Below are 26,811 nucleotides of genomic sequence, written 5' to 3' on the forward strand. Positions count from 1 at the left end.
GTAATGAGACTAAAAAAGTCACATTCACAGAACAGAAATTAACCTTGAATAGCTTTAGAATGAACTTGAGCTTTATCAGAACAAGTATAAGAACATAATATACAATAATAAGAATAATAATAAGAAGAAAGTACTATGATTTATTAATGAAAATCACATTCTATTGTCTAAATAAGTAGTGTTTTTTATTATTGTGGTATTGGAATTGACATTTAGTATTGTGTCTATTCCTTAGTGTCATTGTGACATAAGGCTGAGCGATTAATCGAATTTTGATCACGATTTTGATTTGTGTGTCAAACGATCTCCAAACTCATATGATCCAGTTGAAATGATTTAAAGCTTAATGTTTATTTTGGGATATTTTTTATATAAATAAATATACTTATTTCATTTTTTAAATATAGAGACTGTAGACCAGCTGGATATATAGTTTATTTTGGATACATTTGTTTTTCTGTGCCTTTATTTAATTTTCAAAGTATATTTTATTCATTTTATGTTTTAACTGCTCTAAAGTACATACTTGTAGCCTGTATTTATTTTCAATTTGAAATTTTTGCGTAAATTATCAATAAGTGTTTTTTCGAGAAAGAGAAATGCTGAAAAAATGTGTTGTTTAATTAAAAAAATAATCATGATTTCAGTACTGACCAAAATCATCGTGATAATGATTTTTTTTCCATAATCGAGCAGCTCTATTGTGACACTAGTTTCTTACCTCAAAATGTTGGATAAGCCTGGATCAAACTGTGTAATGTGTGAGTCTTTCATGACTTTGAAGAGGTTAAAGGCCCACTGTAACTTTTCTGTGAGCCATCTGCTCGTCTCCGTGGAGATGTTATTGCATAGCCTGGAATGTTCTGCATTCATATTACATTTATTCAATTACAGGAAAAAAAAACCATTCCTTGAAAGACATGCATTCTTACTCTGAGCTGCTTGTCTGCTTGATAAGTTTAATGCCGTACTGTGGAACATTTCAGACAAAGCAACAACATTACAGTCAGAAAAACAAGCAGATGGCAAACAGCAGCCCCAAAACATTTCATATTTCACCTTTAACTCTCATAACAACCTCATTGTGTCTCAGAATGAATGCAATAAGATAATTCTCCACATTTCTTCACATTTCTTCACAGCTATTGTTTATCTGCATTCATCGCCAATGCTCATTTACTCTGTCAAGTCTATAGTGACACTTTTAAAACACAAGAGAACACTATCTGGCATCCCAAGCTATTATTAGCCCGGTGTTTCTTTGTAGTCTTTATGTAACTCCCATCTAACTTACCTCCAGGACACCCAATGATCTGCTCCGTGCTCGCGCTCTGTAGCTCTGGGTGTGTGAGAAAGCCGCTCTAAGACGACTGAAGCAATAGTACTTTCATTCAGTTTTCAATTATTGTTTGAGAATTCATTTAACTAGCAAAGTCTCAGAGCAATTCAGAATCTATTTGTTTATGTCATTAGTAGAAGGTCAATAAAAAGGACGTTTACCTGTTTCCTTGAATCAAACCCAAGAACTTGTTGCTATCAGTGTGAACTGCTGTGCCACCGAGCTGAAGACATTGAAATATTTCCTCAAACAATTCCCTGAAGTCTTTTGAATGTAATAAGCAGTTCTTTTCAAACCAATTAATCTGCCTGAAATGTAACAAAAGGGGAATTAATTTCAGAAAATGTTGTTTTTTTTAGAACAGCGCCTGAACAGAAGATTTTTAATTGACACGACTTGGCAACACATTTCAAAAGCTTTTCATTTTGAAATAAGGTGAAAGATTATTATTATTATTTTTTTGTCAACAACTTAAAGGTGTACTAAGTAACTTTTCTGATGGAGGGTCTGCTACCTGCTTGGCTCAGTGGAGATGTTATATCTTTGTCTTAGTTTGATTTAAATGCAGTTTTATTTAATTTTATTGCTCAGATATTCCTAGAAAACATGCTTTAATTTCCCATGGAGATAGAAGTACAATATATCTGTGAAGTAAATATAAACGATAAATGATAATATTGAAGTAAAATAGCAGAATTAAAGCCGCTTGTGGCGATGATGGCCCTCGCGACCGCCCTGGCACACCACCCTCTTCCCGCCACCCGCCCAGACCGACAGCTCGTCCACCAGAAAAATTATATAGTGTACCTTTAATATTGCATAATGTGACTGATCCTAGAGACAAACGATAGAATCTTGGCCATAGGTCACGTGACTATTATGGTCATTATAGAGCACTGTCAGACGAAGACTGTGCATAAAAACACACCCTCCACCAGAAAAGTTAGGTAGTGTGACATTAAAATTCTAAACAGTGAATGATTCTAGATGCAAAACTGTAAAAACTAGGGCTTAGGTCTCACTGACTTTTAAGATCAGGAGCATGTCAGTGAATGTTCTGAAAAGTTTCACGAATCCCCGTAGTAAATTCTGTGCATTCCTATAGGTGTTGTGTTTGACATATCAGTGGAATCAGGGTCATGCAGTACCGTATTTTCCGGCGCTCTGGATTATAAGGCATTAAATGGTCTATTTTCGAACTTCTTTCACAAATAAATCCCACCGGACTTTAAATAAAACACAACAGTTCGATGGGTCAGTGGGACTTTGTTTGTCGCGTTCACGGTGACTCTGGGCTTTGTTCAGTTGTGGCGTGTAGGGAGGGTGCTGTCTGGGACCAACGGATTGTCGGCGTGTTCGCAGTGACTCAGTTGTTCAGTCGTGTCTAGAAGTGGCACATTGCACTCGCTTTTTCGGTTCGTTCCTCCGTTCCGTTCCTCGTCGGCGTGGAGTGATGAGTGTGTCTGTGGGTGTTTTTGGCTGTGCGGTCGCTGTCTGCTCCGTGTGTGTTTGCGTGCGCTGCTGGTGGTGCGGCTTTGTAGTTTACTGAAGTCGTGCTGGGACACCAGAGTGGATTCATGTATAGGGCGCTCTGGATTGCGGGGCATGCAGTCATTTTTTGATGGGGTTGGCGGCTTATGAGCGCGCCCAATAGCCTGGAAAATATGGTACATACCCGAATACCCAGTTGCGGGAATTTTCATCGATGTTCAGGGGGCCAAAAATGCGATTATATGTGGGGAAAAAAGAATAATAATATGTAAGAAACCCTCGAAGAACAATAGCCCTGACCAGTTACTTCATTACTGGATTGGGCCAATTATCTCCCCCAAAACGATTCTAAATGTACAATATTGTTAAAAAACCAAATTGCAATACATAAATAACACTTATATAGTTAGTTTGAAGAAAAATATCCCACATTTTTCCCACTAGTGCAAGGTAAATGTACCAACGATAAAAATTGTTCCATCTGTCTTGTATTGAATGAAGTCCATATAGTATTTACTGTGACAGACAAACCAAAAACATCTCCATGAAGACAAAAGGTGGTGACCATAAAAATTACATAGACTAAGCTTTAAAGAGTAATATTATTTTTTACCCAAAATAAGTTCTTAGTTCAAATTGTGCTTTAAAAATCTTAATCGTTTTCCTTAAAATGTTATATGAAGGCCAGACAGGTTATAATTATGAATAGTGTGTATGTATTTCCTTTTGTTTGACTTCCTTACCCCCTACGAAGCAAGAACTAACCCAATTAGAACATGTTATGACACATTCCCTCCGGATTTGTGCCTGACTTTTACCAGCCTTTCCCAATTACACAAAACAGTTGGTTCACTTTCCTCTTTCCTGTTTATCCAAATGAAAATCTCCTGAATCGTGACCGCTCAGCAGACTAGTTAGTCATCTCTTCTTTCTCTGCCGCACCTCTGCTGCTTCCTCTCAAGGCCATCTCCCACCGCACCAGGTTTATGTGCTTAATAACTCCGCAGAGACAAGGAGCCAACGTGTGCTTTTGCTTTGAACGCCTGTACCGAAAGAGCCTTACATTAACTATTTATTTCTCCCGTCTCTTCTCCCTTCCCACCATCTTGTCCACACTTCAAACTCCACTCCTCACCCCCCCGATCTCACCCCTTTTTCATCCGATATCGCTCCGTCTTTCAACCCATCTCTGTTCTCGTCTCCGCAGGGGATGAAGAGGTTCGGCGCGATGTCCCACAGCACCAAGCGAAGCAAGAGGAGGAGCAGAAGAGGGTACTGCAGGATCCTACTACTATGCTGGGCCATCCTGGTGGTACTACTCGTCATGGCCCACCCAGCGGCCGCCCAGAAACGCACGGGTTCCGAAAAAGTCCCCGTCCTGAACATTGCCGTGATCCTCGGCCGCACGCGCTACATCTCCGACCGGGATATCCGAGCGTTGTGGAGCAAAGAGGACCCCATCGACGTCAACGTGGTGACTCTGCTGGTGAACGAGACCGACCCGAAGAGCATCATCACCCACATGTGCGACCTCATGTCCGGGACTAAGATACACGGCGTGGTCTTCGGCGACGGCACGGATCAGGAGGCGGTGGCGCAGATTTTGGATTTTATTTCCTCGCAAACGCTCATCCCCATCCTGGGCATCCACGGTGGGTCCTCGATGATCATGGCAGAAAAGGTAAGTCCATAAAAAAATTAATAAATAAGACTGTTGCGTGAAGAGATTGATACTTTGCGGTGGCTTTGGAGGGGTTCGGCATATGTCTGTGGCACAATTTTCAGCTGTTACCATGGAAACACAATGCACACATTAGCAAACTGTTTTGGTGTTTGGGTTGAGAAATAGTTGAGAATAACTAACTGAAAAAACAAACAAACAAAAAAAACGTTTGACTGTAAATAGGAAAGAGCAACAAAGGGGGCACGATGTGTAGATTTATTTTCTCTTTCATTCATCAGTGGAATACAATGATGGCTGTAAAGTCACATGGTTGTAGTGAGAGTTACGTCCAGGAAATTCTGCAGAGGTTGTTCATTTTTATAGAAATGAGTGGGTTATTTGCTTGTGCCTGTGCTCAAGTATGACTTATCTGAGGAAAATTTTCACATTTAATTTCTTTGAGTTAAAACACTCCATTGGAAATATTTAGGACAATACCTTTTTTTTTTCAGCACAGGTTCTACAGTTTCTCTAATTATTGTTGCCTGGAACTTGTTTAATCAGCTCACCTGACATACTTCCAATTAAAGCTACGTTCAGACTGCAGGGCTTAAGGCTCAATTCGGATTTTTTGTGCAATTGGATTTTTTTGCGAGATCGTTCACATTTCCAATTAAATGCGACTTGTATGTGATCTCCAGTGTGAATTTTAAACGCCCCCAAAGTGTCCCGCGTTTACGGAAGTTGCGTAAACATGGATGCGAGCATTGAGCACCTGGTGATTTTAAAGTTGTTGTACCAGAACCAGAACATGTACAGCTTATTTGTTTTAAGGAGAAGATTTAGAAGGAGAAGGATGAGATTTTTGGCCATGGCATTTTGTGGGGTAGTGGCAGTGGCAGCAACGTAGAAAGGAACGAGTGGGTGCGGAGTCGTAGCCAAGACTGGTGGGATTGCGATGTGCCTCGCTGCTTCACTGACACGGAGTTCATACACAATTTTCGTATGACGAGAAGAACATTTCTGTACATTTGTGACATGTAGGTGGGATGAATGCAACCTGGCCGTTCAAACTGAAGTCGCATGTCAAAAGATCGGATATGTATCGGTTTTAGGAGCACATATCCAAGTGGCCTGGGTCGCATTTGAAAAAATCGGATCTGTATCGTTCAGACCGTCATTAAAAAATCAGATACAGGTCGCATAGGGGCGAAAAAATTGGATTTGGGTCACTTCAGGCTGCAGTCTGAACGTAGCCAAAGTAATTTCTTTGTCTCTGTGATCAGATTGTGTTAAAACAAGCGTCTAAAATCTATCTTGAATAACAGAGCTTCAGACAGATCAGTGCCTCCAGTTTGCTTCACCCCCCCAATCAGCCGCAAAGTATCAATGAACAAACAGTTGACTGGCGTGTGTTTTGGCATTGAGCTGCCTTGGCCTCGTACCAGAGCGAGTGTTGCATGGATGTACAGAGTGTAATTTGTTGGTTTTTCGGAGCGCGGCCCGAAATTCTGGTGTACCATCTGTGCTGAACCGCAAACCTGTGAAAACGAACACAAAGCACACACTAACCTGTCAGCCCCGAAACGCTTTTGGCTGGCACGCTCCGTTTTGCACATTCAAAAATCCACCGTTATCACCGTAGCAGATTGAAAGGAAGCTCGGACATTTGGCTGTATCTCGGACACATCAGTGCTATGGCTTGTCGGCGAGGCTGCAGGGGAGGTGTTAGGAGATGGAATAATCATTTGCATACAAGAGATAGCCTCAAGGGAGAGGTGCGAGAAAGCAGGAGACGTAGGTGGCTCGCTGGAACACTTTGTGCAGGATTCCCTCACACCAGCCGCTATGGAGTCCCTCATTGGTTCTCACCTTCGAACGGGCAATACCGGCCGCCTGCCAATCAACTTTTTGGGCTGTGAACACAAGCATATAAACGGCAATGTGAATTTCTGACACAATGGCTCCCCTGTTATGCTTATGTTGTGATATGGCAAGCTTTTAAAGTGCATATGCCAGGTTAGACTTAGACAAACTTTATTGATCCACAAGGGAAATTATTTGGACACAGTAGCTCATAAAATATAATAACAAATCGCAAAAATATAAATAGGAATAATTAGGGATGTAACAATATCCAAATCCCTCGGTACGATATTGTCACGATTTATTTATTGCGATATTTTGGAGAGGCTGATATAACTGCAGATAGGACACTTTTTTGCTTTTAAAATACCTTGACAATATTTTGGTGTGAATTATTTCCATCATAATCCCAAGAATTCAAGTAAAAAACATATCTCTTCAGGTTGTCTGCACTGAAATGAATCATGGGATATGTAGTTTCCAATGTTCATAAGCTTTTGCTCCTATAAAACCATGTATTTAAGCAAAGGAACTTGTAATTCGGTATATTGTGACAGCCCACGATATTATTGTGAGATTTTTGATGTATGATATCACAATATTTTGGTTATTGTTACATCCCTACTTATAATAAATTCAAAATAAGTAGTAAGTAGTAAAGTAAATAGCTAGGTTTTCTAATTATTATTGATTATTGTTTAGTTTGTAGTGCATGTGTTCAATATTTATCATAGTTTTACATCAGTTATGTGGCAAGTTTGTGGGAAAAAAAAGAAGAAAAGTACCAAAATACAAGAATTAGAGGTGAGTTCTACTGATAATTCCATCCAAATTACAGAAACAATTGACACAAAAGTAACACCAATTCTTACTGGCATATTAAACATTTAAAGGTGCACTGTGTAACTTTTTTGTTTGGAGATCTGTCAGCCTTCAAATGTTCCACAGTATGACATTAAACAGCTCTACTTTACATTTATTCAATTACATAGTTTTATAGTTCAAAAATATACCTAAAAACAGACATTCTTACAGTGAGGAGGGTTGCCTCTCCACAGATCTGACTTGTAACTTGGTCTGGTTTGATCTCCTTAAAGCTTGAAAGGTTTAATATCATACTGTGGAACATTCTGGACCCTCCACCAAGAAAGTTGCACAGTGCACCTTCAACAAAATAAAGGTGTTGTCATTTATTTTGTCTCGGTCTAATCGTCACTATTGTGTATTTTATTAAAAACATGTCCATTGTTAAGCCTATGGTTGCTAGGAAACAGTTATGGAAATACCTCTGTTATGTCTCATGTGCTGGGCATGTCCAACTAGGAAATAAAACTATATACCTCACAGAATTTAAGAGATTTTTTTAAAGTAAACTCTTAAATATAATTGTGTTTTACCATGTTTTAGTAAAGTGAGTAGTCAGACCTGTCATATGCACTGTAAGCGTCCTTAAGAAGCTGCATATCGTATCCGTGTGTCTTTACTAAGCCCTTTTATGTAAGCTAAGGAAATGAGGTCAGCTGTGAGAGGTGTGGTTTATTTCTTGCCATTGTCAAAATAATACTTCCAGTAGACTTACACATAGCCTACTTTCTCCTCTAGTGCAAAGAAACATCTTATTTTAAACCAATTGTCTCGCAAAATATGAAATGTTTCTAACTGGGATCATTCCTCTAGTGATGTCGGACTGCAGCTTTGGTTATTTGGATAATGGATTAGTCTAGTGTTGATTCTTTCACTTAATCGATTAGTTGTTAGGTTTCGAAAGGCCTGTGAATTTGACATTTTTACTAAATTTGACCTGAAAAAATGTTCCTTGTGTCATTTCGTTAAGTAATTCTTTGCTTAAATCATAAAACCAGTTTTCTTGGCACACGTTTTAGAGTCCAGAAGTGCTTTTTCTCTTACTAAATTAGTTGACGCTTTTCTCAATAACCGTTTCTTTGCATTTAATCGATAGATCTATTATACAGTATGTTCTGGAAGATTGTACAAAATGTATTTCTTCCTGCGTATGGTCAAGTTGAACCTATGGAACCGTTATTTGTTTGCACTTAATATAGAACTGTTGCTCCGGTAATGATTTATCGATTCAGCTCAAGAGTCAAGAAAGATTGCAGGAAAGAGTAGAAGAAGAAGAAGAAGAAGAGAAGAGAGGGACGGAGGGAGGGAGGGGCAGGCTGAGGAGGTCTGATAATCCCTGCGTTTGACCAGAGGAGAGGCTAGCGAGCCGGGGGAATTACCCAGTGTCCTGATTGGCACCTGCTGGAGGAGAGAGTCATTGAAACGGCAGTCACAGAGCTCTCGACGTCGCATCTGAAGAGAGCCGGGGGACGATGATCCACTCCACGGTGATCAGACCCTCCAATTTGGCTTCTCTTGTTTTGCCTGCAGGGCCCATGGGACACTGGCAAAACACGAGCAGTTGCAGATAGGGCGCGCATCTTTAGCAAAGTGTGGGTAAATACGCAAGAGTGTGAACTTGTCCAGAGATGAAAATGAAAATTGTCTCTCCACTTGTGCTTGTGTGGAGGGTTTCTTAGTTAAATAGATACGTGAAAACAGCACCCCTCATTTAGACTGCAGATGTTTTTCAGTGTTTAGTTGCACCTCAGGTATAATTGTGTGTAGAGAAGTATTTATCCCATTGCGCGGACTCAAATCTTAAATTTAGGGATTTCAATTATTAAAAAAACTGCCAAAATCAACTTATTTTTGGACATTCAACAAAACGTGGAAAGAGCCAGGTTAAAATGTGTTGTTTCTTGTTGGACATATTAGATGCTAAAGATATACAAATATTATATTATGGATTATGGATATGTTATTTAGTATTTGAGTAAACCAGATTTCATAAACTTAAATTTTGTCCCATTTTTTAAATTAAAACTTTAACAAATCAGGTTTGAAACTCTGTATGTTTTGTCAAAATCTTGTGAAATACAAAAGTGGAATGTTTGGTGTATGTAGGTGCTACTTTAAATGGTGATCTTTGGGGAGAAATACGCTTTTGAGAAAATGGTCTTTGAAGTTACAGTGTCCCGTATAACTTAAAGACTGCAGGTTGATTAAATTAAATATTAAAATATCTTTCCTAAACGCTTGCATGTTGAGAGACCAAAGTGACCAAAAAAAACCCATCTCTCCCCATGAGATAAGGGTTAAATTGGTTAAGATTAGTGTTTAAGTTATGTTTAGGCAAGTAGTGACTATGTTTAAGGTTGGATTAGTCTCCAGGAAATGCATATGTGTGAATGTAATGGCCCCCAACAGAACAAAAACCCAGCACTCATGATTTTGTGTGTTTGTGTGCGCGAGTGTCCTCTTCAGATAAATGGACACTTGGCCACACAGTCTGGCACTTCTGCAATAATATAATACCTCCCTTTTTGATGCTCACTGACAGGAAGGATAGCTTTGGGTTGGTGAATTACTTGTGGGTGTATTAATCAGACTAATTGCATGCACTTGTAGCCCGACATGCTCCAGTGTTACCTGCTGATTTCTGATGAACTAATTCACCTATTATCAGTCTATATATGGAAGACATGATGCTTTACTGTGACATGTTTCAAACAGCGGTGAAGACGCATGTCACAAGCCGTCATGAGTTCTGACAGAGATGGAAGTGAGCATCAAAAACATCAAGGTTACCTGTATTGTTTGATATAGATGATATAGACCTAAAATATTCTACTAAGAAGACAAGATAAATGCTGCAATTGAATCCCTATGGCAGGCTGTACTTTTTTGTAATGAATTATTTTATCAGTACATTACATTTTAAGATGATAAGTGACTTGCACATTTATTTGCTTGATGATAATACAAGTTTAGATGGGTGCCGTAAGAGTCTTCTCATATTTTTAGTCAAAAAAGTTGTGTACTATGAGTTTTTTTTCATTATTGATGTCTTTAATGCACTAAAAATAATTTTAAAAACATGCATTCTTATTATGAGAGGGCTTGTATCTCCATAAAGCATTCTTATTTGTCCTGAAGGAGGACCTCTTCCTGCTTGTTTCCATGGAAATGTTGTTCCTTATCTATCTCCATGGGGAATGTGCATAAGTATGACACTATATGGACTCATGTAGTTGACTTTTCACCTCCACAAAGGTACATACTATCACTTTAAATAGTTTGTACTGTAAGCTGCATCCTGGCTCGGTTCCCCACTTTTCCTGCTTTACATTCTTGGTCTAGTCCTCAGTTTATTTGTGCAAACTGAACAACACAATGTGACTTCAGGTCATGTTTACACTCACTCTCTAAACGGCGATAATGCGGCATACAGTTTAACCTCCCTCTTTGGCAAACACTGCACTTCTCCACTTAAAATGAGGATTACGTTAGCTTTAATGTCTCTACCGCTACTCCTTGAACCCATCTTTAAGTTCCGCCGTCTCCCCCTCGCGCTCTCCACGTCCAGGTTTAGACACTTTTCCCCCTCTGATGCTTCCACGCCGCCGCCTTGTTCTATGCAGATTTTCGGACTAATCTCCATGCACGCCTTAAGAGCTGGCTTGCGGGCTATGATTACGGCCTGTAAGACCCTCAGCGCGCTCTGTCTGTTGTGTTCTCGCCTTCTAACGGCGCGCTGCTTTGAAGGCGTTTGCGTGCTCGGAATACACTTTAGCGCTGTCACGTTGAGGGCTAAATCTCCTGGCGCTTTATCAACCCCCGTAGACTGCGTGTACGACAGGGGTGCCCATTCATACCCCTCTTCTTTCCCCTCATCTATCTCCATCCATCCCGGCATCTTTTATACCGGCTTGTTAATTAGATAAATGTTGGTGCATCTCCCCGCATTGGCTGCCCCCTTCCATACATCTCGATGGCTTTGTTAAATAATGTATCACTCGGCTGTATTGAAAAGAATGCATTATTGATTAAGGAAAAGAAATGTCTTCCTTCGCTGCATTCTAAGCAATTCCCCTCCGAGGTACCACCCTGGCAGCGTGCAAAAAAGGGGGGAAAAAAATCACTGCGCAAAATGGAGAGAAGAAGAAAAAACAACTTATTTAGGGCTATTTGGCTTCAGATCATTACGTTTTCTCATTTTCTCGCGGGTTTCTTGCTGGTACACTTTGCCAACTTTTAAAAGCCCTTTCTTCTCGCACCTGTCTAAAGTGAGTAGGTGGCCGCAGGTTGTTGATTGGCTTCATGTAATTCTCACGCTAAATGCTTATCGACTTCCTCCCGAGTCAATAACGGCGGCTGGATCATGTTGGTCACTAGCTCTTTTCGCTCGGCATTCTTTCAAGCCCCCTCATTAAGTTTTAAAGGTGCTATTATGCTCAATTGGATTTGAGATTTTAACCATGTTCCAAGGCCATTAAAGGGGAAAAAAATCTTTACTGGACTTGTTTCATGCATGCATTTTTCAGTAATCCTGTACACTGAGGCGGACACGAAGTTGGAAAGTCTCTGTTCATCATTAGGTGACAATTGAGGAACTGCTTCTCTGTTTCTAAACTCCATAATACTCTGATTCTTGAGTTTATATCGATCTGAGCTTTGACAGAAATGTTTACAAATTTGACCAATCCATTTTTTATTTAATTTTGTTCTATTAAAAATAACATCAACGTTAAAATGGCTTTCACTATTACTTTTATGAACGTAAATCAGAGACTTTGGTAACACTTTATAATTACCACACCTTATTTAGCCTTAATAAAGCATGAACAAAGACTTAATTAATAATGAAGAAAGACTTAATTAAAAATGATTCATGCTTAGTAAATGTTTAATAAAGGATAATTAGTCTTCACTTTAGAAAAGCTCTCAAAAAGACTTAACTAACAGATAATAACTGCCTGAATTATCATTTCACTGCATCATTAATAAATCATTCTCTCATAGCTTACTAATGATTAATAAATGCTCAAATTTGTATTTAAATATGCATTAGTTTTCAGTTCATGAATAATTAAGTATGAAATAATTATAATTATTTACAGCACAGGCAAATTAAGTGCAAGTTAAATGTTAATTAAGGTAGTAATTAAGTAGTTACTAAGCGTGAATCATTATCAATTAAGTCTTTGTTCATGCTTTATTAAGGCTAAATAAGGTGTTATTATAAAGTGTTACTGAGACTTTTATTCAGTGCCACTGAACTTTCTCCAATACTTGACTAAAATGTGAGTCTGATCACTGTTGGTTTGTCTATATCAAAACAAATATTGCTGCTTACGAGGAATGAAATTATATCAGATGGGACTGAAAAACATCACAAATTTATGCAGAATCGATGAGCAAAGCACTAAACTGTTAATCTGAGGTGAAGCATTTTCACTTTGCTCAAAATGATGGGTGACAAATGAGCTCTTGTGTGTTTTTTTTAAATACAGGTTTGTTCATTAAATTTCATTGAGGCAAGTGAAAGAGATATTATCCTGGATTTGGCAGGAAACCATTTAACACATAAAAACAAATTTCTTTCTTCAGACTCCTACAAACTACCTGCGTTCACTGACAGAGGCTTGGTTGTAGGCTTCTCGGTTAAAAAGACCTACGCCGGGGGTCTCCAGCCTGTATCTCGCCAAAGGATTTTCGAAATTATACCATTGTGCTGATGAATAACTTTTTTTTTGTGCACTTAAAGCAGATGTCACAGAGAAAAACAATTAGCAGTAGGGGTGTAACGATATCCAAGTCTAATTCACGGTATGAATCTCACGGTACGATATTTATTGCGATATCGTGGGAAAGCTCACGATATGGTGGAGAGGCTCATGATTAGGGATGTAACAATATCCAAATCTCTCGGTACAATATTTTCAGGATATACATCTCACAGTATATCGTTTAACATTTATTACAATATTTTGTGTGGGCTAAGATGCTACTTTTTCCTCTTAAAATGCCTTGACAAGACTTAATCCAAAGAACTAAGTCTTAAAAGTGCTTAGAGCTGTTATTTCTTCTTGTAGTCTACACTGAAATGAAGCAAAGGATCATGGTCTATGTAGTTCCCTCTGTCTTTTTTTTTTAGCTATTGCTGAACCATAACTCTTAATTTAAGCAAAGAGACTTGTGATTCGATGTACTGTGATGGTCCACGATATTACTGTGAGAACTTTGATGATACGATATCACGATATTTCAGTTATTGTTACATCCCTAATAGCAGTAATATAATGTGACTGTGTTTTTTTTTTTTCCAACCCCCTCTTCCCATTACCCTCCTCTATTGCAATATCCAATCCTCCATTGTAAAAAAAATATATATAAAAAAATAAAATATATATGTATATTTATTACTATTATTATTATTATTATTATTATTATTATTATTATATATAATAATAATAAGTAAATAAATAAAGTAATAAGTAAAATAAATAAATTGGGAAAAGAGGGAAATACTATAACTTTTTTTTTTTTGAATGACAAAAATTTGGTTAATTGCATGCCTATTACTATTGTAAATGTATAATTCTGAACTCCAGCTTTTTGCACTAATAAATGGACAGTGGATTATATTTCATAGGCATCTAACTGTACCCAAAGACTCACCCTCTTTCTTATAATTGTCTCATTCTTTTGCGGCCGCTAAAATAAGTAGTTCTCTGGCATTTTTTGTTTTGTAAATGTAGCTCACCGGACGAAAAAAGATCAGAAACTCCTGACCTACACTGATCATTGACTATTAAAAATGCCAAAATCTCATGCTCACTGTTGGTAGAGTTTGGGGTTCGATTCTCAGCCTGGACCATTTACCGAATGTCTCTAACCTCTCTCGTCCCCATTTCCCACTTTATACAACACAAACTCCTGTCAAATAAACCCTTCAAACCAGACAATCTTAAAATTTGCTCAACTTAATTATGATCTGCTTGCACCAGATGTGAGAACCACAGCAAAGGGAAATATCGCTTGCCTCTCTGCTTTAAAAAACAAAACTTAAAACACACACTTTGCCTCTGAGTAAACTCAAATCTTCAATGCGCTTTCATGTTTCCTTTGGCGGTGACAGGATAGCTACACTGTACTGCCACTTTTACCGCGCACTAAACCGCCCCGCTCCCAGCTCCATCCCCCGTGCACCTTTTAGAAAACGACACGCGCCGAGCAATTAATTATTCACAAAATCAAACAAATTAATGGATCTTGTCTACTGCTCGGCGAAGCACGTAAACTTCATTTGCTTTATGAGCTAGAGATTTCCGCTCCAGTCCTCCGTCGCCCCCCTCGCCATCCTCCACCCCGTCCCCCCAAAAAACAACACATTAATAAATTCTGTTTGATGAAAAGATGGAAGTAATTGGGTTGATGCATCTTTGCACAACGTCGACTGATGTGAAAACTTAAACGCGTGATTTAAATCTGCAGGTGGCCTATATATTGAAGGTACAGTACGTAGTATCAGGCGTGACCTTAACTTGCCTCTCGATATATTCTAGCAGCAGTTACAGAAGTTAATTTCTCAATCATTTTCCAGAAAAAAATAATACTAAGAGTTTGAAAGATTGCTCAGATTGCTAATTTCACCAAATCTTGTGTTCTGAAATTGCTTTTTGGACTTAAAAGAACTGTGTTATGGATATTACTTAGCTTCTGCACTGTTTTTGAACTCTTAATATTTGAAATTTTCTAAAAGTTGATTGCAAAAATTAATGGAGTGGACAGTCACTTTTGAGCTCCATTGCGATCAGGACAAGATTTTGGTTCAGAGTCCGCTACCTCCCTGTCGCCATAGAGATGTTAGTCATTTTTTATAATAACCAAACATGTTATAAAAGTCCTTCTGGTCTTTTTATAATATGTTTGCTTATTATTTAAAAAAAAAAAGAGAAAAACAACTCTTCTATGGAGACAGGACACCGGAAGGAAGCCCCGGGGAAGACTCAAGACACGCTGGGGGGACTATGTCTCTCAGCTGGCCTGGGAACGCCTCGGGGTCCCACCGGAGGGGCTGGAGGATGTGTCTCGGGTGAAGGAAGTCTGGGAGCCCCTGCTTAGTCTGCTGCCCCCACGATCCAGCCCTGGATAAGCGGAAGAAAATGGATGGATGGATTGTAGAAAGTTTAGTGTCAACCTCATATTTCAGTTTTCTCAATTTTACTCCCGAAAGTGTTTAAACTGTGCGCGCTGGAGTGAATCCTGATGTGAAAACTTGAATCGAAAATCAAATTGTCAGGCCTAATGGACGTTGCGTTTATGGGGGTTGATTTGCCTTGTGGATATATTTCATGAATATGGTCAATCTTTATTAGAAAACTGACTTTACTATCAACATCAACTCACTCTAAAATTCTAAAGCAACAAAAAACACACTGTAGGTACACCAAAACCAGTATCAAAACAAGATTCTCTCTCTTTTGAACTGGGATTCATACTGAAAAATGCATTTTTCCGGTTATTTGAGCCATTACCGACATTGGTATTTGTCTTCCTGTTGTGGCCGATAACCGATATTTGCATTAAAACTCTATAGCAGAGACCAAATTTGTGTTAAGTTATACTGAAGTTTACCAAAAAAAAAATATTTATCTGGGATTTAAATTCATATTTTCAGTAATTTATGGTAAATCTAATGCACTGAGGACAAACTGGTACACATGGGCACACAGAACTAGGGCAATGCAGATAAAAATAAATAAATAAATAAATATTAGATGTGATGAGCAAGATGCCATCCCTGCTTTTTCAGAAACCACATAATATATTTTTAAAAAAACACTATTACTGTATATTGCATTAAAAATAAATAAAATGTTATTGAGCTTTTTCTTTAGTGTCAAAATCGACTTTGAAATTTTAGTATTTTGACAACACTTGTATACATTTATTATACAAATATTGATTAATCTTTTTGATGTGTGCTTCCTGTTGTCATGAGCCTAACCCCTTGTCCTTTGGTCTGGTCTGGTGCCACCATTGACCTGTTTATGTAACTGTGAAAGAGAGACCCAGCGCAGCCCACAACACTCAATGTTTCCCTTTAAACTAATTACAGCGTGACGTCCAGACTGTAACCGCCCCGGCACACGTGAACCTCCTCTGCCAGAACTGATGTAATCCATTGATCCGTGATGGCACATGCGTCTCTGCACACACGGAGTCGAGCTGCAAGATTAAAGGTTCCTATAGTGCACAAAAGTGACTCACGTGAGCTTTAAGCCGCGTTAGAACGTTGTTGCCTCATCAAAAACAGACCTGGAGTTGTGTTTTGTTTCATTTATATGTTTGAGTAATCCTTTCTTATTAGTCTGTTTACATCTCCAACATTTAAAACGCTCTGTTCCGCCTCATGAAGCAAATCCTGTATAACTACATGATATCAGAAAGTGGAACGGAGTGTTTTCAGTTTGAGAGACAAACTCAGCCGAAATATGCAGGATTTTTGTGTTAAACATGTGTGAATGAAACAAAACACAACTCCAGGTATGTTTGTGATGAGGAAACATAACATAAATCAGAAAATAGTGTAAAATCGAATTGAAATCACAATTTAAATAGACGCAATTATCAAATCGCAGCAGCAGCAAATTAAGAAGTACCGTAATTTCCTTCACAAATAGCAATTATCCTGTCTTATTCTGCTTAAAAGCTACTAACCTTGAAGTTTAGAACTGTACAAACATGCTCCAACATTCGATTATTGTATTAGTTTGTCAGTTCAGTCTTTTTGATAATAATTCAGGGCATGTTTAAAATGTTAAAGGGCCCATATTACGCTATTTTCTGATCTGTTATAATGTTGTTTCCTCATCAAAAACAAACCCAGAGTTGTGTTTTGTTTCATTCATACATTTGAGTAATCCTTTATTATTAGTCTGTCTACATCTTCAACACTTAAAACGCTCTTTTCCACCTTATGAAGTCATGAACTGTTTAAAAACACAGTGGAGCAAGTCTTGTATAACTATATGATATCGCAAGGTGGAGTGTTTTCAGTTTTCATCGAAGAACTCAGCCTAAATATGCAGGATTTGTGCGGTTAAACATGTGCGAATGAAACAAAACACAACTCCAGGTCTGTTTTTGATGAGGAAACATAACATAAATCAGAAAATAGTGTAATATTTGTCCTTTAATCACTTTGAAATCGAATTGAAATCACAATTTGAATGGATGCGATTATCAAATCGTAAAGGCAGCAGATTATGAGGTACCATAATTTCCTTCCCAAACAGCAATTTATCCTGTCTTATTCTGCTTAAAAGCTACTAACCTTGAAGTTTAAAACCATATAAACATGCTCCGAAACTTTGTTCTTGTATTAGTTTGTCAGTTCAGTCTTTTTGATAATCATTCTGGGCATGTTTAAAATGTTAAAGAGCCAATATGACACTATTTTCTTGTCTATGTTATTATGTTGTTTCCTCATCAAAACATATCCAGAGTTGTATGTTATTAGGTTCTTTTTTTAGACCAAGAGTTTGTTTTCATACCTGACAGTTTCAACTGCTCGGTCTTCCTCAGAGTGGTCACGTGATGTTGCTGTGTGTCCGGTCTGCTGATTTATAAACTCTTGGTCTGAAAAAAGAAACTAATAACATAAATTGTCAGAAGACCAAATGAACCTCAATGAACTATGTCCAGAGTTGTGTTTTGTTTCATTCACACTTTAACACACAAACCCTGCATATTTAGGCTGAGATCTTCTCTCAAACAGGGCATTTTGAGATTTGGAGACGTAGACAGAATAATAATAGAGAATCAAACATGTGTGAATGAAACAAAACACAACTTCAGATATGTTTTTGATGAGGTAACAACATTATAACATGACTTAAAGCTCACAAGAGTAAATTTTGTGTAATGTGGGATCCCTTTAAACGTGTGTGAATGAAACAAAACACAACTTCACGAATGTTTTTAATGAGGTAATAATATTTTAACATGACTTAAAGCTCACAAGAGTCAATTTTGTGTAGTATAGCATCTTTGAAGCATGTGTGAATGAAACAAAACACAACTTCATGTATGTTTTTGATGAGTTAACAACATTATAACATGACTTAAAGCTCACAAGAGTAAATTTTGCCTATTATGGGTTCTTTTAAACGTGTGTGAATGAAACTAAACACAACTCCATGTATGTGTTCAATAAGATAACAACATTTTAACATGGCTAAAAGCTCACGTGAGTCAATTTTGTGTTTTGTTTCATTCACACAGCTTGAAAGAACCCATATTTGCAATCCAGGTATGTTTTTGATGAGTTAACAACATTATAACATGACTTAAAGCTCACAAGAGTAAATTTTGCCTATTATGGGTTCTTTTAAACGTGTGTGAATGAAACTAAACACAACTCCATGTATGTTTTTAACAAGGTAACAACATTTTAACATGACTAAAAGCTCACGTGACTCAATTTTGCGTAATATAGGATCTTTTAAGTGTCTGTGAATGAAACAAAACACAACTTCACGTATGTTTTTGATGAGTTAACAATGTTTTAACATGACTTTAAGCTCACAAGAGTAAATTTTGCATAATATGGGATCTTTAAAGCGTGTGTGAATGAAACAAAACACATCTCCATGTATGTGTTCAATAAGATAACAACATTTTAACATGGCTAAAAGCTCACGTGAGTCAATTTTGTGTTTTGTTTCATTCACACACGCTTGAAAGAACCCATATTACGCAACTCCAGGTATGTTTTTGATGGGTTAACAACATAACATGACTTAAAAGTTGGAATACACAGTTCAATGATTGACAGGGTGTGGGGACAAAGCAAGGGAATACTACTATTAAAACCGCAATTAGATAAAATTTCCCCCAATCGTTCAACCCTAGCAGAGAGAACACACTATCCTTCTGAAGTTATTTTTTAATTTTTTTTTGTTTCAACATCAACTCTCCGTGTATCTGTCAGGTTTAATGTAGTAGAAGCAAAGGCGCGTGCGAGATCAAAACACATTATTCATCTGCGTGTGTTGCCGTCTCCCCTGCAGCACTATAATTACACTCACACAACCACTGGTACCACTCTGTTTACTGCTCCAGATCGTGTCAAACAGCAAATCACAGAGGCAGGAGAGAGAGAGAGAGAGGGGGTACTGTCAAAGAACACCGAGAGTTTGTCCAATTACTCCATACAAGCAAATACGCCCGGCTCAGATCACGCTGCTATTTCCGAACACGGCGGAAAAGCAGTTGACGCTAATAGTTTTGTAAGTTTGTTTAATTCGGGACTGTGCTTAATTTGTTTAGCCGCGGAAGTGAGTAAAATGGAGTTAATTATGTGTACAGGAGTTTCTATAGAGCTAATGGATTAATGCATTCAGTTTTTGGGGTTACAACTATTATGCGAATTTGAATAAGTTAAAAATATATATACCAACATTATTATTGCCTTAGCTGCTCTTAATAGTTTCACAAGTAAATTATGTAGTACATTTCTAGTGACGCTGTGGATTCAATTTGTATTTTAGCATATATTAGTGTAAGAATGCATTCGTTTTATACAGTAATTTTAGAATAGTAGTTAACTATAGACACAGCTTCCCTCGGGTAGATCCATGGAATTCAGGAGGCGAAGTCGGTGAAGTACTTTGGGACACAACAAAAGTATATTGATATTTGCAGCGACATCACGGTGGGGATGTTCTACATGTATCACTATGGAGGAATGGCCAGAAGTTACCACACATTATCAGACACTGTCAAAAAAGTTTAAAGATGGTCGGAAAACTCGAGAAAAAATACAAAATGGATTTAGAGCGCACATTTTCAGGAGCCTGTGATCAATACGAGCGTTCATCATTGGATTGTGTTAAAATGAAGCTCAGATTTAAAGGGATAGTTCGGATTTTTTGACATGAATCTTGAGTCCGGTGAGCCGAGATCCTGGCCGGTTTTGGTGTTGACGAAAGTAGTCCGGCAAGTTGGCTGGGGACATGAAAATAAAGCATTTTTCTTCTCAGAACCATATGTGTTCAAAAGAGTGATACATTTGCATCACAAAACCTTCGTCCTCAAAAAAGTCAGACCTCATAATCGCTTGGCACTATTTTCTCTCCGTTCGTATCACTGCGCGCTGCCGCCAGGTGACATCCGAGCCTGTTTCACTTTGTTTACTGCTCGGAAAGTTAACGACAACATGTCTGATTATGACACCAACGATGAAGACTTTGCCTTTAGCACAGAGTGATGTTGTTACTTCATCAAAAACACACCCAAAGTTGTGTTTTGTTTAATTCACACATGTTTGAGTAACCCTTTATTATTAGTCTGTTTACATCTCTGATAGAGCAGTGCCTACAGTCAGTGGCGGAGTTAGCACCTAAGTGAACTTGAGTTTGGGGCCCTCACTATAATGCACTTTTTTTTATATTGTCTGTTTTTTCCCATTGTTCTTGAAACACGCACATCTCTATTTATTTGAATTATGGTGGATTGGAAACTTGTCTTATTAGTTTGGTCGCCTACTAGATAACCAGAACTGAAAGTAGTTTTTTTTTTTTTTTTTTTTTGGTAGTTCAATTACATATTTGTTTACATTCATTTCATTTGATTATTATTTTTCTTATGGTTATTGTTTAAAGGTAAAGTACTCTCATTTAATGTCATATTGAGAGAAAATCTAATTTCTATGAGACTTCAGTCATTAGTGGCACTGAAGGCAATTGGTTGGGGGCCCCTCCAGGTGTGGGGACCCTAAGCGGCCACCTACTTTTGCCTAAGTTTAGCGCCGCCTCTGCCCTTAGGTAGCATCACACTCCAGGGAATGTTGATAACGTCAGCTGCGAAGTATCAGTAGATCAAGACTCACGTTTCAAATCAAAATACAAATAATTAGTGAAATCCTCAATGAGTCGTCGTAACTTTTTAGAGATTCAAAGTCGTCTCTCTCAATCAAAAAACAACAAAAACTAAACCTCATTAAGTAAAATATTATGATTTTCTATTTATAAAACATCTTTCTCAGTTTTCTGTTGTTGACTTTGCTTATAATGGAGAGTTACAAATTTGCATAACCCTTACTAAGATTTCAAGGCTTAGTAATTTAATGAGTACTTCACCCAGTTACATAGTACTGTAGAAAATACCAGATTCTTTTCCAGATCAAAGTGAGTGGTAATATTTTATAATAACTATACTTTTAGCCTTAATAAATCATGGACGAATACTTGAATCATTATGACCAAACTGTTTATTAAAAATGATTCAAATTTGGTAATTAATCTCTAACTTAAAGGTCTGTAACTCTTTGGTTGAGGATTCGTCGTCCGCTTGTTTCTACCGGACCCTCCACCAGAAAAGTTGCACAATGCACCTTTAACAAATGTCATTTCTTACACAGTAGCATTTTGGTCCAGAAGCCATGGGGAGAGTCAGCGTTCTCCAAACCGCTTACTAATGGAAAACAAACAGACAGGTGCTGACAGGAGGCAATCTTTTTATTCCACTTTGAGATTGCATTTTATCATTTTGTCATTTCCAAGGTTCAACAGAGACACTCGGGTCGGCATGGTGACGATAGACAATAGTTGGAAGAAATACTAGTCGTTTTGTTACTTATGTAAAAGTGTAGATACAGGAGTAAAGAAAAAAGTCACAGTAACACATGGAAAAATGATAATACCTGTTTGAAAATGTACTTTAAGAGTAAAAAAGTTGAAGTTTTTTGGGCAGTATTTTGAGAGATTGGGCTGATCTTTGTTCAACAGACAAAAATGAATTGATTTCTTACAATTTCTAGCTATTTCTATTTGTATATTTTTGTTGACTCACAGTATTAACATGCTTAAAAAAATATATCTCAATCTTTTTACTTTTCAGTCCAGTTCTAAAATGTAGAGGAATAGAAAGCACATTTACCTGCTCTCAAATGTAGTGAAGTAAAAGTAAAAACTATCCACTTTAAAATGTACTTAAGTATAATTTTTAGATGCACGTTACTTTAGTACAGTACTTTTACTTTTGGGTCACTACTAGAGGTGTGCAAAAATATTGAAGTATCGATATTGTATTGTTTAATGCAACGTTATGATTTGATATCGATATTGTGGGCTGCTGAGAGTATTTTTGGTAAATTTTAGTAAATGATTTTGTTACAGAGCTTGTTTGTTTAGAGGAAGGAAACTCGTTTATGCAACACATTTGAAATTTTCACTGTTTTGATGATTAAAATGGGCGTGTTTCATATGAACTTTGCATAAGAAGTGGTTTAACAAAAGATTTTTAGTATCACAGCCAAGATTTAGCCATTATTTTTGATCAAACCATATTGAATTGACTTGAAATATATCATATCAAATCGAAAGTGCACTGTATCGAGGTATGTATCGTATCGGCAACTTCTTAAGGATACCAAGCCCCCTTAAATGTAAAATTCTATATACCTTCAATGTACGTTTCTGTTTGTATTTGAGGTATAATTGGCTGAGTGGGTGCGCCGCCGCCAGACTGTGATAATGACATCACTGGGGTGTTGTCAGATATCCTATTACCTCGCTAAGATATTCCCATGGCAACACTTTAGCTGTTAGCCACTCTGTTTTTCTATCTCTATCGTCTGCGCAGGGAAGTGTCAGACGAGCGTGTGTATGTGTGTCTTTGTGCGTGCGCGCGTGTGTGTGTTTTTGAGCGGTACATGTGCTAAGTCAAGATAGTGGCCAGCTTCTGCCGATGAAGGATGGCCCCTCGCCTCTCCAAAGGGAATCGATTTGAATGAATACGCGGAAATGTGGGAATGAAATTGTTATCTGTCTATGAGTATATTTCCTTCTCCTTCTCATCATCGCTCACTTCGGTTTGACTTTCCGCGATGGCAGGGACTTTCATACGTCGAGAGTTTGTTCTACTGTGGAATAGGCAAGTCTTCGGAAAAAATACATGTCTGTAAGGATTCAATTTTTTAGGCCATAGACCAAAAAACCACAGTGGAGCAAGTCCTGTGTAACTATATGACATCACAAGGTGGAACAGAGTATTTTCAGTCTGGGAGAAGAACTCAGCCTAAATATGTAGGATTTGTGTGTTAAACATGTGTGAATGAAACAAAACACAACTCCAGGTACGCTTTTGGTGAGGAAACAACATCACATAGATCAGAAAATTACGTTATATATGTGTTTTAATCACATTGAAATTAAATTGAAATCACAATTTACCATAATTTCCTTCACAAACAGCAATTATCCTGTCTTATTCAGCTTAAAAGCGACTAACCCTGTAGTTTAAAACTGTACAAACATGCTCCGAAATTCGATTCTTGTATTAATTTGTCAGTTCATAATTCAATCTTTTTGATAATCATTCTGGGCATGTTTAAAATATTAAAGAGCTCATATTACACTATTTTCTGATTGATGCTGTTATGCTGTTTCCTCATCAAAAACATACCTGAAGTTGTGTTTTGTTTCATTCACACTTTAACACATAAACCCTGCATATTTAACTATTTGAGATATTTTGAGATTTGGAGATGTAGACAGACTAGTAACAGAGAATGAATGTGTGAATGAAACAAAACACAACTCCGGGTCTGTTTTTAATGGGGTAACAACATTCTCTTCAGTACCAATATCAATACTTGACACAGATTTTGATATTTTGATATATCGGCTTTACACCATTTTCTGTTCAATAAAACAAATCTAATGCACTGAGGACAATCTGGGAATGACATTTGGCCACACACTCTTACAAACAAACAAATTATTATACATATTTTTAAATTATTATGCCCTAGATAAATAAATGTTGTTATTTTTACAAAAGTGAAAAGTTACGTTGTGATCTTGCTATAGATTTTAAAAGCTAAATATCGGTAAAGGCAAATACTGGTTATCGGCCACAGTAGCAGGTCAAACATCAGATATCCCCTCAAAAAATCCCTATCAGCCCATTTCTATTATTTTTCCTTTTGTTGTTGTTGTGAAATTAGTTGCAAATGGTGGTTTTAGCCTTGCACTGTTTGTTGTTGTCGTGTTTTCTAACTCTTAACAGTGTTGGGAGTAATGCGTTATAAAAGTAACAAGTTACTGTAATGCATTGCTTTTTGCAGTAACACAGTAATGTAAGGCATTACAGGGAAAAAAAATGTAATATTTTAAATATTTATATTAGTCCTGGTTCAGCTCTGGTTCAGTTTTGGTTTAGTCCTGGTTCAGTCCATATACACCACAAAAGTTCAGCATCTTCAGTTGTTTTGGTGAGAGTAACTTAAAAGTACTGCAATAGTCATGTAATGTCTTACATTTTAAACACAATAATATTGTAATATAACTTATTACTTTGAAATGACAGTAACAAGTCATAAATAACACAGTACAGTTTTAAAGTAACTTGCCCAACAGTGACTCTTGATATTGATATTTTCAGTTTGTCCTCAGTGTGTCAGACATGTCTGTGTTCAAATACAAATACACCTTCTTACTGTGAGGTCACAGTGCTAACCTTTCTGCTACTTTTAAGTTGTGCTTACAAAAAATCAATAATAGAAAGCAAAGTATTGAAAACCATGATAGAGATCCAGGAAGTATTATTACAAATACTCAATAACTTCCATTTCATCTTAGCTGGTCTGATTTCTTTATTTTCCGATGCAGTCGACAAAATATTTTTCTCATCTATTGACCAAACCTTTGCCCTCCCCTTTTCCATTCCGGTCTGTTTACCTCTCGCGTGAACCTTAGCATTAGCCACACGACCCGCGTCCACTTCTCCCGATCCAGGCGCAGACTCGAACACACAAAGCCAAAGTAGAGTGCATTTTAACTGTTGCCTCTGACGACAGGTAGTGAGGCCGTGTCAGGCGCTGTAAAAACCTCTTTCTATAATAAAATCTACTGCAAGGATGGAAGTTACGGCCTGAGAAATCCTCAACATCTTCCCCCCATTTCGGATGAATTGACGAAAGCTTAGGCTGAATGGACTAACAGCGCGGTACGGTGTTAGTTTTGGTTTTGTAGCTATTGTGGCTCTAATGGTTGTTTTGTGGATCCACTCACGCTGAGAGGAGATCCAATATCGCTCAAGCTATTCTCTGCATGTTTTCGACTGATATTCAGAAGTGGAAAATATACCCAAGACTGCATTTTTAGTGTTTTAAAATGCAGAAAGCAGACCGGGTTCACTTCAGAACAGTTTGCAGTGGTCCAAAGTTATTCCGCACTTCCCTTATGCATTCAAAGTATCCTAATTATTAACCTTGATGAGTTTATAAGTGCTTTTCACAACTTTCCAAGACTAGAGCGAAGTTTGCATTCACGGCACGGTAAGCACGGTGATGATATACCAGCGTTGGAAGAAATACTAGTCATTTTGTTATTAAAAGTATAGATACAGGAGTAAAGAAAAATATACTTAAGAAACTGAAATACCTGTTTGAAAATGTACTTTAAGAGTGTAAAAGTTGAAGTATCTTGGACGGTATTTTGAGAGTTGCGGAAGCATCAAAAGTAGTAATTTAAGTAGTGAATTAGTGATATTTTATATTGTCTCAAAGTATTACCATGCTAAAAAAAAGTGTCTCTTAATCTTTTACTTTTCAGTTCAGTTCTAAAATGTAGAGGAATAAAAATCACAGGTACCTGCTCTCAAATGTAGTGAAGTAAAAGTAAAAACTATCCACTGTAAAAAGGGTAATTTTTAGATAACTGCACGTTACTTTAGTACAGTACTTTTAGATTTGTGTCACTACTAGGGGTGTAATTATATGCAAATCTCTTGATACGATATCGTCACGGTATGAACCCCACGTTACGATATTTATTGTGATATTGTAGGAAAGCTCACGATATGTTGGGGAGGATCACGATTAGGGAGTAACGATATCCAAATCTCTCTGTACGATATTTTCTGATGCAGTCAACAAAATATTTGAAGTAGTATGAAGTTTGCTGTCACGGTGAGGGTAACAGCTTCCTGATTCTCGCACAAGAAAACACTTTATAATTACATGCAGACAGTACACAGTGGATTTATTTTGACACCAAGAGTTACTTATAGAATACTGTGGCAAAACAAAACAGGCCTCTTTTTAAAAGTAGTGTCAACATAAGATAAAATGATCCAAATCTCTCGATAAGATATTTTCATGATACGCATCTCACGGTACGATATTTATTCCGATATTTTCTGTAGGCTAACTAAAATTGTGAGTATGTTACGTTTCTTTCGTCATAATCCAAACTATTTACGATTTAAAAGTGCTTTATAACCGTTATCTCAACATGTATAATGGACTGAAACAACGCAAAGGATCATGGTCTATGTAGTTCCCTCTGTTTTTTAGCTCTTGCTGCACCGTAACAATGAATTTAAGCAAATAAACTTGTGATTCGATATATTGTGATGGTCCACGATATTATTGGGAGACTTTTGACAATACGATATCACAAAATTTTTGTTATTGTTACATCCCTAGTAAGTTATTCAACAAAATACTCGTAGTCAAGCAATAATCGTCCAAAACAGCAACTACAACCACTACTATTTTTGAAGCTACAAAATAAGTCAAAATCATACT

The 26,811-nt window shown here is 37.5% G+C and overlaps 1 protein-coding gene across 1 annotated transcript in view; it reads left to right on the forward strand.

Annotated features, from left to right (window-relative positions):
• grin2aa (glutamate receptor, ionotropic, N-methyl D-aspartate 2A, a) overlaps nt 1-26,811 on the forward strand; it is a 381,703-nt gene that overhangs the window by 17,436 nt on the left and 337,456 nt on the right. Inside the window, exon 2 of the mRNA XM_055152940.1 lies at nt 4,038-4,511. Within this exon, the coding sequence (XP_055008915.1) occupies nt 4,041-4,511 (471 nt within the window). The 5' untranslated portion in view covers nt 4,038-4,040. The remainder of the gene's footprint in view (nt 1-4,037; nt 4,512-26,811) is intronic.

This window comes from Boleophthalmus pectinirostris, unplaced genomic scaffold, assembly GCF_026225935.1.
Source record: "Boleophthalmus pectinirostris isolate CB_2022bp ecotype Guang Dong unplaced genomic scaffold, ASM2622593v1 HiC_scaffold_17, whole genome shotgun sequence".
NCBI lineage: Eukaryota > Metazoa > Chordata > Actinopteri > Gobiiformes > Gobiidae > Boleophthalmus > Boleophthalmus pectinirostris.